At 40.4% G+C, this 12527-nt stretch overlaps 1 protein-coding gene across 1 annotated transcript in view; it reads right to left on the reverse strand.

Annotated features, from left to right (window-relative positions):
* Window positions 1-185: 185 nt before the first annotated feature.
* AGO2 (argonaute RISC catalytic component 2) overlaps window positions 186-12527 on the reverse strand; it is a 54500-nt gene continuing 42158 nt past the window's right edge. Inside the window, exon 19 of the mRNA XM_085053648.1 lies at window positions 186-12245. Coding sequence (XP_084909774.1) covers window positions 12137-12245 — 109 coding nt within the window. The 3' untranslated portion in view covers window positions 186-12136. The remainder of the gene's footprint in view (window positions 12246-12527) is intronic.

A 12527-nucleotide genomic window follows, 5' to 3' on the forward strand; every position in this document is an offset into this window, starting at 1 on the left:
TGTGAGCAGTTAAAGCAGCATGGATTGTCTCTGGAAGGCTGGGTGGGAGCACAGGGAAAAACCCAAAATACTTGTAAGGAGTGAAATGCAAGGAAGGGCAATGGGACCAGAGATTTTGGTCTCACAGTGCACAGGTAACTGCTGAAAATGGCCAAGTATTAAATAAAAAGACATCAAACAGTATCTTGTAAAGATGAGGAATTTTATTTTATTGACATACTATGAGGCAAAACAAAATTGACACCATACAAAATAACTTTATAAAATATCATTCACATCATTATTTTGTCAGGAATTACAGCATTCTGAGCTTGTTACAAGTCTTATGTTTTGAGGTGAAAAACACTATGCTAAATCTTTAGTATTAGTTGTATATATACAGTAAGAAACCAGAACAGAAACTGTTAGGTTTTTCATGAGTTTATTGCAAAAGTAGTGCAAACTATTTTACCTTGCAAGCTGTAAAACAAACTTGGAAAAGGACCCACCAAAGCTTAAAATCATGACAATAAATGCTCAATTTCACAGCCTTTGAAGCTTCCTTCAACAGTTCTCAACAATAATTCCCCATCTCTGCACATTTTTTGATTTTTACTGACTCGGAAATGAAGGAGTAGAGGGTGGACCTGCAGTAGGGAGTGGGCAGAGAGCAGGAGGCTCCTGCTCCAAATGGGGCACTGCTCTTACCCATGGGTTTGGGGCATCACCCCCAAAACACCCACCAAATGGGGTGAGTTTGGTCACTCTGTGTGCCCCATGTAATAAACTGCTCCTTTCCACACTCGTATTTGAGAAAAGAGTCAAGAAAGCAGAACGAGCAAAAAACAAAAACAACATAATTAAGAATTAGGAACATGTATTGTTTGTTGTAGGAACACAGTATCCTTTTCCTCCTTCTCCTGAAGTCTATAAAGCAAATTTCCATGGTCCCCCTCCCCGTGTGAACACACTGCAGGGCACATCCCATCCCAAAGTTCTGCATGATCCCAAGGCAGGATACTACATTCTGCAAGATCCAGAGAAAACAACAGCCTAAAATGCTACTGGGGTCCCCCAAAGCAAACAGGTAGCTAAGTCATCTCCTACAAAATCAGAAAAGCAAACAAATGCTACATGAAAAATGTTAAAGAAACAAAATGCAGCATATTCAGGCTCTTTTTTTTTTTTTTAAATCTTTGAGGTACCTATATATATATTACCTTCTGCCCAAAGTACGATTGGTTTTGTTAAAAAACTAAAGTCCTTATCACGAGCCAATTGCAGGGCAAACATTATTACTGAGAAAGTGCAACCATGCTGATCATTTATCTGCAGCATATTAAAGGATGATTAGGCTTTAGAAAATATAGCTTAAGTCTAGACCTGATGGAGCAGTTTTATAAAAACACTGAACAGAGGCATTTTCCTTTTGTTCGAGTCTCTCTGCAACAGAAAGCCTTAGGAAACAGCTTGGAAGTCCTGCCATGATGGAATGTCAGCACTTTTACAATCCCATACATAGATTTTTTTTTTCTTTAATATTTAAACTAAATACAATTTTACAGCAAAGATTCCCCCTCTGTAGTAGGTACTGGTATAAAGTGGATTTTTAAAAAAATTTTTAAACTTCAAAAAATGATAGTGTATCACAACTTAAAGCTTTCCAAAAAGGAATTATTTTTAAGTAAAAAAGGTTCACATTAAGTAAAAAACTTACACATAGGTGTAAACTGTTACATACAAAACTGTGGAAAGGTCAATGATGTTTTACTCCCTCACCCTTACATGTGTATCCCTCTGTTTTTTATCTATATATACAGATACACACAAAAAGTCATGTACTGTATGTGTGTGCTATATGCATATAGAGACACACAGATGTACAGATCTGGGGTCAGGATTAAACATTTCCAAAAAGTTTATTGGGGCAGTTTATCTTGGCCTAGGTCAGCTGTGATACTTTAATTTACAACTTCCTACACCGAAAAATATTTTCAAATTCAGTTTTGTGGCGCGGTTAAAATCCATTTGCTGTTTTTAATCAACAAGATGAGTTTTGATTGTTATGCAGTGGGGAAAAAAACCACAAAGGCACAAAGAATAGAATTCAAATCCGAGATTGTTGTCTCGGAACAAGAACCCCGAGGTTTTGGGCCGTGGATGGGGTGGGTTTGGTCGCCTTTGCCAAATCTCCTTGACAATTTGAGTAATTAGCACCCAACTGGTTACATGAGGTAGATCCAAATTGGAAAAAAAAAACAATATAAAAGCAAGCTGGGTCCCCAACACTTTTTTTTTGCCTCTATTTAAAATGTTTTAAGGATCCTATGTCAGTCATAAGAAGTGGAAGCAATGGCACCTATCCGAAGCAAGCACTGAACTCAAGAATGGAATTTTTTTTTTTTTTTGGGATGTAAAATTTTAAAGTGTTAAATCACAATCCTCCTTCAGGCAGAGATTTGCTGGCAGGGGCAGGGAGGAGAATACATTTGACAACAAGGACAACAAAAAGCTGGGATTTGGGAAAGTCTGTTTGGGGTTGGCTGCCAGGGGAACAGCCAAGAGCCACGACAGCCAGAGCCCCAGGAGGCATCACAGTATAGACAGCTACAGGTGTCCCTTATCCTCAGGTGAGACTTCTTTACTAACATGAGCTCTACAGGAACATCCTCCTGTCATTAAACAGTATTTTTGCATACTCTGAGAGAAAATCTGACACATTGATCATTCAGTTAAGGCTTAGTTTAAAGTGGTGATGCCACACAGCATCCTGCAAGTGCTCACCTTCGTCAGCAAGAGAAACAATGGATTAATTACCCCCTGAGACACTCCAGCACTGCAAAGTGATGCCTGCAACCTCTGTGGGAAATCCTACAGTGCCAGGGATGCCTTTCAGGGTCAGCTGAGGGTAACTCTGGGTCTGGTTTTGCATTACAAGTGCTACTCTTAGCCAGCCAGCACTATATCGTTTATATATTTTAAGCACGAGACAGTTGCACAGAGATGCAACAAACACACAAAACTACTCAACACACATTTAGTACCACTTGAAAAGACCTTAACATCCTATCTGTTTTTCTTTTTTTTTTCTCCAAAAAAAAAAAAAAGCAAACTTTAAATGGTCATAGAATATTTTGATTCAAGGGAACATTTACAATGTGAAGCTTCTGGATTGTTTTTTGGTTCTTTTTTTTTCAGTTATCTTATAAAAAATAATTTTAAAAAATTTTGAAACTATTAAACAAAGGATTAAAACCTTAACAGATAAAGTCAGTTAAATTTGCAATGTACCAAAATTAAAGCAAAAAAAAAAAAAAAATTAATCAATACATTCTGGATTTGATCTCACCCTCCCAAGACCATGTGAACCACTCTGCTCCAGAAATACAGGACTGGATCTTTACTTATCAACTACCCGAAATGTTGACATTTTTGTGATTGTACAATAAAATACTGCAAAAGCCAGAGAAATTGTGCTTATTATTTCCAACAAAATACTGCCTTTTTATCTTTTACAGCCAGTCTATACACTGTCCCCTTTCCTGTCACTACCACGTGTGTGTAAAAAACACACACAAATGGATTCATACACACATAGATCTATAAAATCTACTAAACTTCATCAACAAACTAGAGAAAGCAAGTGGTAACACTCTTCAGGATAGCACAGAACTTTGCCAGATGTAATTCCTCATTGCACCTCATTTAAAATTTGATTTTCCAAGGTAAATAATTCTGAAACTTTCTCCTTAATGGGTTTTGATGGTTTGTTTAGTTGCGATTTTTTTCCCCTTATTTTCTTTACAATGCAATTACAAAGTTGTCATTTGTAAATGAGATGAGCAATTGAAGGGTTCAGTCATGTTAAGTTCCTTCAGAAAATGTATCAGGAATAACAACATTTGGGTCAAACCCTTATTTTTTAATGGCATGGAAGCAGTGCTATAAAACAGTGAGGTTTGAGCATCTCACAGTTGATGCAGAATTAACTTTGGCAAAATCTAGAAACAAAATTCATTGCATATCACGTTGTTACATGAGAAGTCTGATCCAACCCCCAGCAGCTGAGGTTTTGGGTGTCCATAAAGCCCAGACAGGATCTGCTTTGAGTCAAGTACACGGCAGGCAAAAATGTGCAATTTCACAAATACTGGCATGAGTGAAGCTTCCTCTATTCATGGCTTTCAAACCAGGAAAAGCTGATAAATACAGAAGAGTCCACATTATATATAATTTTTTTTCTGACAGGAAATCTAACCTAACAAAGCAAACACAAACAGCACCAGCCAGGGGATTAGAGACTCTCAAGCTTGCCTGCTGACCTGTTCACCATTCATGCTTGCCAAGCACACTCAAAAAAACCCCATAAAATGACCAGGAGAGTTTAACTTTAGATTTTGGGGACAACTCCTTTGATTGCTCCCAGGTCAGACAGCACCTGCAACCTCTGCTGATAAGCAGAGAGCAGCAATTCCAGCAGGTGCTTAAAAAAGGGAGAAAAATAACAAAACTAAAGCACATGGTAAAACAGCACATCCAAAATGTGGGGGGAAAAAATACAACAAAATTCTGTGCACTCCAAAGAACCCTGTAGAAATGATTACTCCCTTTGAAACAGAACTGCCATGCAACCCAAAGCTCCTCAAACCACACGGGCAGGTTGGCTGGTGGAAGAGCAGCCACAGGCAGTTTTACAGATCTGCTGAGGCAGTGCATGGACAAATCCAAAAGGAATTGCTTTTTGGAGGATATTTAGGTGGGAGGAAGGAGCAGGCAGCCTTCATCTGGTGCTGCAGGTTTGTAGTGCTGCCATATGCAGAACTCCCAAAGTGAACTCCTGCCAACCTCTCATCCCTCCAGATTCAGCCCTGGGTACAGCTCTTGGCTCCATCCAAGTCAAATCCACCTGAGGAGCTCTCTTCCCAACATTCCCCCTCTGGGATGAAGCCACAAGATGGGTGCAGCATGGGGCATTTCTCAGGGGCACTTGCAGGGAGGCCAGAAGGAAAACTAAGGATTAAATTGTCACCTTAACAAGTGCTTATACGGGCAATTTTCCAAGGAAATGTCTCCCCTGACTTCCTCACCTCATTTCCCCAAGGGTTGAGGTACCCAATGTTTCTCTTTTTTGTGGTATGAGCAGCACCCAGCACGGGGCTCCTTCCCTCCTTAAACTTCCTGATGATTCCAGGTTTGCCCTGTCTGGAAAACACAAACTCTGCTCTCACTGACAGCAGAGGAGCTGATCAGCATCTCTGCACAGTGCAAGCCCTGCCAGCAATAGTGTCCATGGATCTGCAGTGCAGAATGTAGTGAAACATCTCAAAAGCAGCCATTTACCCCGCACTTCACCCTTTTGGGGGAGTTTTGCTAAATCATGACTGTGAACTGAACCTAACTGACAGGATTTTACCCCACTCAGTAATTAATGAGCTAATTTATAATGATTTATTCAGTCATGTGCAAAATCTGGGTTCCAAAAAGTCAGGACATCAGCAATGCTCCTGCCATGGATAAGCATCATTAGTGTCTACAGCCAGAGATTAAAGGAAGGAAATTGCAGGAATCCCAGGAAACTCAGTCTGATAGGCCAAAATCCACACTAGAAAGTTACTTCTAAATAAAAATCAACTTCAACACTGCTACAAAACCACACCAGCACATTGTGCTCCAACAGGTATTTCTGTCAGCAGAGTGGTTTATTCTGAGATGAGGAAGCTTGTTTGGATTAATTGTAAACAAACATCTTATGTATTAACACAGTTTTCTACAATTTCATTTCAGGTCACTTAAAGCACCCTCAGTCCACATGCTCTTATGTCACAGTTGAGTTTTGGCCAAAGCTTTGCACAGAACTGACACTAAATAGTCCCAAGATGAACATACTCAGGTTTGGGGTTGTTTTTTGGTGTTTTGGTTTGGGGTGGTTTTTTCCCCCACATTTCAAAGTTTATCATTTTCTGAGCAGGGAATGAAGTATTTTCACTCTTACAGTCGCACGTCAACTTATTCAAAAAATACATTAAAAAAATAATCCAATACATATTTTTTGCCTCAGACTCAAAATATATTTCAAGCACCTTCATGTCTTTTGCAGAGAAAACTTGACATTATCTGGCCAACAGGTAAAGGACAGAAACATTTTTCATTCAGAAAACAACAGTATAGGAACTCAAGTGAAGGGCCAGGTCACAGGGGGAGCTGCTGCTATGGAGTGACCCTGACCAGAAGCAGATGTGCCAGATGTGCCACTTGCTAGCTCTGGTACCCTCTAAATACACAGGGACACCTCTGGAAGACAGAGGGAAGGCTGAGCAGCCATCCAGGATCACAGTATGGCACTGCCAGCTCCCAGCAAGGAACAGACCAGGACAAATCCAGTCCCTCTGGGAGCATTTTGGCTGCTGAGTGGGAGCTTCACGTCAATGCATTTTTCTGTGAAGGAATACAGGAGGTAGCCTTGAACTGCACCTGCTTTGTAACTCAAGATTCTCACAAACCCACTTTTGTAGTGATTTGGCCAAGCAATTACATTCAAATTAACACTTCAGAGAAACGACTCTGACAAAGCAACTGAAACACTAAATGGGATTGAACAGATTCTGTGCCACACCAAGCACACACTGCACCCCCTTCCCATATCATTTGGATTAAACCCTCTCAGAAATGCATCTTTCCAGTCATTAACCCTCAGAAACAGAAAGTAAAACTTGCTGGTTTGCATCCTAACATGAGACAGTAGGGCTGAAGTTGGGATCTGTCCTGTCCCTGATGGTTATGGAAGCAAAAGGCAATTGCTGATGGATGGGACATCCATGGGCAGCCAGAGGAGACACCATTCCTTAGCTCAGAGCACTGAAACATCCACTCCACTGCCCAGTCCCACATCATGCAGGGACCGACAGCAAGACACTGGAATTGGGTCCCAAATCCCTGTAATTCCACTAATTCTGCCACATTCACTGGTTCTGCTTCTATGACACAAGAATCAGATGCTGGAGCAAGCAAGGAAAACCTGTGAGAGCTACAGCTGATAATCCAGATATTACATGAATGCCATCAGTCACAAACTGACACCAAAATTGGCATTTGCACAGACAATGAGCACAGTGAGAGCTGAAAAACTGCATCTCTGTGGTGTGGGAGAAACATGCACAGAGGAGAGAAGGAAGAAATGTTTTACAAATTCAGATAAACCCTAAATATCTCCACTGTAATAAAGCAACTGTGCCCTTCTTGGATTGATACCATAATGCAAACAAAGTGTAACAGCATTTAACACCAAAGCTTGTATCTCAACACTGGAAAATATGGCAGTATTCTGGAAAATATAACAAGGAATGGTATCCCCAGCATTTCAGTATTTGCTGTACAGAGCACTATTTACAGTATTTTCAAACAGCTACAGCAGATGCAAAAAAAAAAAAAAGAAAACTCTTACAGTAAAAAGGGAGTTTAAAAAAACCCAAAGAAATCAGTGCAATTACCTTCTATTTGAAGTTTTACTTAGGAAAGATGGCATGTGTGCATCAAGAAGCTTGTTACCAAATGGAATATAAAAGTAAAAAACAAAGGACTGCCCTGCATTAGGGATGGGGAAAACCACACAAAGAGAGATGCTATGGCAAGAGTATTAAAAAAAATAGGAAAACAAGTGAGTTTAATTAAACTGGTCTCAAGTGTGAAAAATACTGAGAACTCTTCTTACATTCGTTTAGTTAATATGTAAAAGATGTCCTAAAAAAAAAAAAAGTCCCTTATGGGTTATTTATGCCACCAGAGATGCTTATTTGATTGAGTCAAGAGCAAGTATTGTCCACCTAACCCCTAAAGGTCTCAGCCCTGCACTCCCAGCTGAGTAAGCACAACCTGCAGAACAAATCTGTCCTCACTCCCAAAGATGAACGTTTTCCTCAAAAAGAACCAATCTGCACATCCACCAAAGCCCTACAACAGTGCACTGAATTTGGCTGGGGGGTGTTAACACACACCTTCCTCCTGGCCTTGCCCTCAGTTAGATTCTGGATTCCTTGGCATGAGGAAGGTTGGGGTTCCTCCAGGTGAGACTCAGGTGAGCCTTTATTGCAGGGATCTGCTGCTGCAGCAAAGCAAAGAGCACTGGCAGCAATCACAAAGCCCTCAAATCACACTCTGCTGTTTCATCAAAAGCCTTTGGGCACATCGACATATGGCTTTAATCAGAGAGAAAAACTTAGAAGCATCTTGGAAACTTCAGTCTTTTCAGAAAAAACCCTGGGCACACAAAACCCTAAACTCCTCACACCTACTCTCCGTAAATTTTAATTTGAAAATCCTTGTGGAAATACCTCTTGTCTTATGTTATAAAAATGATCCAACAAGAACAAGACTCTGTTACAATGGACAAAGGCTGCAGGAGTTATTGAGAGAGGCAGAATTAAAGCCAAACCTTTACAACCTTTTTTGCTTTTACAATCAGGGAATGCTGCCTGGGGGCCTGGAAGGATATCAAAGGTATTTGTTACCTGACAGATCAAGAAATGAGGGAATTCATGTGCCAAAGCTTCTGGAACATGGAAGATCATTGATTGTAATTCACAAAGTCAAATATTCTAAAGCAAACCAAGACAAAATAAGGAGCTCTAATAAAACAAGTGATGTCACTCTGTACATCAGTGCATACACACACACACACACACACACACAAGTGTTCAATTGCATAGGGCTGCCTTAATGCCACATAAAGGCAGAGACAAATCCACCTACTTCCAGCATTTCCCAACAGGACATTTGCTCCCAAGGATCAGCTCAGTTGTTTCCCGGCTGCTAGAACAGATGGAGTTACTCTGTTCAGCCACTGGAGCACGAATTTCCACCACCGAGCAAACCTCATTATTGCATTAGATTTTGCACATCAGGGAAAAAAAGACTAACTTTTAAGTATTTCATGTCTTCTGATAGTACTTTTCACCTCCCAAGAGGAGCATTTCCCACTTGCTGATGCTGTTTTTGGGGGATTGTGCAGTGGGACTCCTTTGCCCAGGCTGGAAAATGCCCCAAGTGCCCCAGGGTGGCACAAGTTTGATTATTGCTGACCTGAGCTGCACAGTGACCCAGAGACTCAAAGCTGTGACCTCAGCTGGCACTTCTCCAGCAGGAACCTGGGTGAGACTGAGACTTCTTGAGCTTTGTGTTGACCTGAGATGTTGCTGTTCTACACCAGACACGTGGGAGGTACAGAATAAAAAATACTACTAGGATTTTAGGTGTTTGTGGTGGTTTTTTTGGACAGGAGACATTCTTTGAATACATAATTTATATTAAAAATATTCCCAGAAAGAGAGCTGCTGGACTGCCAGCAGGCTGTACTTTACAAAGTATATACTTAATCAGTATTTTTTTTTAAAATGCTTTGTATTATTCACTAATTCACCACTGGTGGGAGGGAAAAGGAGGGAGACACCAAGGCATAAAGAATTAGCAGTATTAGAGGCTTAGAAAGATCTGTAAAAGGTAAAAACATCCTGAAATGCACATAAACATCCCAAGTTCTTCACACTTAGGGAAGGAAAGCTACACAAAATTTCTGCTCATTCCAAGAGGATACACAAACAACAGCTACTGTCAGATAAAGAGCCAGCCTAGAACTCCTTTTCTCACCAAGGAAAACATCTTAAATAGGATGCAGTGCAGTCCCAGGCTGCTTCAGAAATGAGATTTGAGGTCAAGACAGGTCCTGCCCTCCTCACCCCATCTGACCACCTGGACAATTCCTTTATCCCAGATCTGCATGGAAAGAGGGGGATGAATTTCACATCCAAGAGGTCTCTGCATAACAGACAGCAAATAAGTTAACTGATGCCTTAAAATGGATGATCTTTATCCTATTTGATAAGAAGAATTCATATAAAAATAATTCTTATATAAAACTCTGCCAAATGAATATCTTCACTGAAATAGGAAAGCTCTGAAGGAAACACAGAGAAGTGCAACACACCCACCATGGGGAGGATCTGCAGCTTAGGGGAACTTGAGGGGAGGTAGGTAAAACCTCGCTGGCACACAGCAAGACAGACAATGCTACCTAGTATTTGCTTCAAATTTACAGAAATCTGAATTTATAGAACAATGACCAAGAAGACACTCTGAGCCAGCAGCCTAATCACCCAATTAGCATAGTACAAACACAATTACTCCATTTACAGGTTCTACATTTCACCTACAAAACACCGACAGCCAACACACTGCTACAAGGTGAAGATCTGAACTGGAATTATGTACCTAAAAGTCTTTATGCAGCAAAGGTTGGGCATTTTCTAGCTTATCCAACAACACCTGGTTGCAGCTGACCTGCTCTGTGGCCCAGAGCTCTGCATGGGTTAAAGCTACTCGCCCATCCCAGTGGCCAGAGGTAAAAGTGTCCAAACAGAGACTGAGCAGCTGCTCGGAGAAAAGGGAAAAGACAAAGCAAAATCCATCAGTGGAAGAGACTGAAGGTTTTCCAACCTGCCTCTCAGCATGTTATTTCAGTTATCCTATGGAAAACCAAACAAGATCAAGTCAGCATAAGCAACTTCCCTGGGCTTTTCTCATTTTCTCCTAAGCCTGCTCGTGGCATCATCATTAGTGCAATGGTTTACATGTGTGTTATGGTTTTTGTGAATCCAGTGTGCAAACTAACAGAAGCATCTAATAATTATCAGTTTTAATTAATGCTTCTCCTAAGAGAATGGCAAAAAACTCTCACATTTCCCACGGATCTTATGCATAATGAAGAGAGTTTCACCTCCCTTCCTAAGTAAACTTCAGTTTCCTAATTTTTTTCTTTACTGCATAGATTCTCTGCCTTCTGCCTAACTTCCAGCGAGCCACTCTCCTCTAGCAGAGCTCCTGCTTCACCACTACTCAACATATAAATAAAATACAATTGTTTTGTGCTTGAATGAACGTAGGATGTTGGTCTTGTGTGCGTCTGAACCGCAGAGGTAAAACCTGCTGTGTTGTGTGCACGTTGAAAAAGCCTTTCTGCAAATCCCAAGCTGCAACAGACACTGTCTGCATCTCTGACCTCTCACCGCATTGATTGCATATATTTTTTTTTTGCATTTGAAGAGTAATGTCCCCACGAAAAGGATTTTACTTTCTAAGTTCAAAGCATTCTTGATATGTTAACAGAAGTATAATGAGCACTCCTTAGTAAATAAAAATAAATAATAGCATCTAGTCTATCACATTAATACTGTGAAACATATATAAAATTTACATTAACTCAAACAACAGTGAAAAAGGATTGTACTGTATTTATCACCACAGACCCGTATTCTTTAGAGACTTTGGAAAGTAAGTGTCACAGTCCTGTATGACAAATCCTAAAGTTAGCTGTCAGTATGATTTTAAAAAAAATCTTTACAAATTTTTTAAATGGCACATTTTCTTTTGCCAATCTAACTCGAGCTATTAAAAGCTTAGGTACAAGTTTATACTTTTTTTTAAAATTCATCTTTAGTCTATGAAAAACATTTTAAAATGCAGCACAATAAAAAACATTCAAGAACAAGCTTCAGAAAATACATTTGCCCTTAGACACGCAGAGAATAATCTGAGAATAATCTTTATAAGACAGTTAAAAACCAGAATTTTGTCACGCTCTTATTTTGAAAATAAAAATTTTGTAAATGCATCTAGAATAATCAAGGCTTCATAAATACTCAAAAAACGCTTTGCTTTCCTTTGTATTAAAAGCTGATTCACAGCGTTTTAGCTCATCAAACCTTAGTAAGAATTAGATCTTTCCAAATTACCAAAAGCAACTCAATGAACAGCAAACTGAATGAGGAGTTTTGTGGGTTGGATTGTTGGTTTGGCTTTTTTTTTCCTTCCCTAAGCCCTGAGATTGCAGCTCTTGATTTAATTATAAAATATGGGTCTGTTTTATACCAAGCAGCTCAGAGATTTTTGGCAAACCACATTTCTGACAACAGTGGAGTTTGGTACAAGAATGCAGTTTGTGATCGAGTCTGAAATTCTGGACGGAAGGCTTCCTTGCAAATGGGAAAGAAAGGAATTAAGATGCATCACTCATTGCTGGCTGTCCCTGGGGCATCTGTTGGTCTAAGTGCAGCTGGTCTGGTGTGAATCCAACTCTGCCTTGTCCGGAGCCGCCGAACACTAAAACATGTCAAGCGAAGTACATGGTGCGCAGCGTGTCCTGGTGCACCTGGACTGCCTTAGCAAGTGCTTGGTGATCTCTGCCATTGCTCTGGCCTGAAGTGTGGCTTCCTTCAGCACTGAAAGAGAAGGGAGGGAGGGGGAAAACAAAAAAACAACAGGTTGGGGGGTGGGAAGAGCAGCCCTATTTAATCTGCCTCTCCTTGTGTGTGTTTATCATTGGTTTCTTCTGAGCACGATGGTCAAACCTTAATTACCCTTAATGCACCACTGAGGTTCTGACACAGGAAACACATCCAGGAACATCCTCTGCTTTGTTTCAGCAACACAATTCAGTGGCGAGATCCAATTTACCCTCAAACTGCTGAGGACACCACTGACCACAGAATTAACAAGCCCAC

Source organism: Lichenostomus cassidix, chromosome 2, assembly GCF_008360975.1.
Source record: "Lichenostomus cassidix isolate B80296 chromosome 2, HeHo_3.0, whole genome shotgun sequence".
NCBI classification, from domain to species: Eukaryota; Metazoa; Chordata; class Aves; order Passeriformes; family Meliphagidae; genus Lichenostomus; species Lichenostomus cassidix.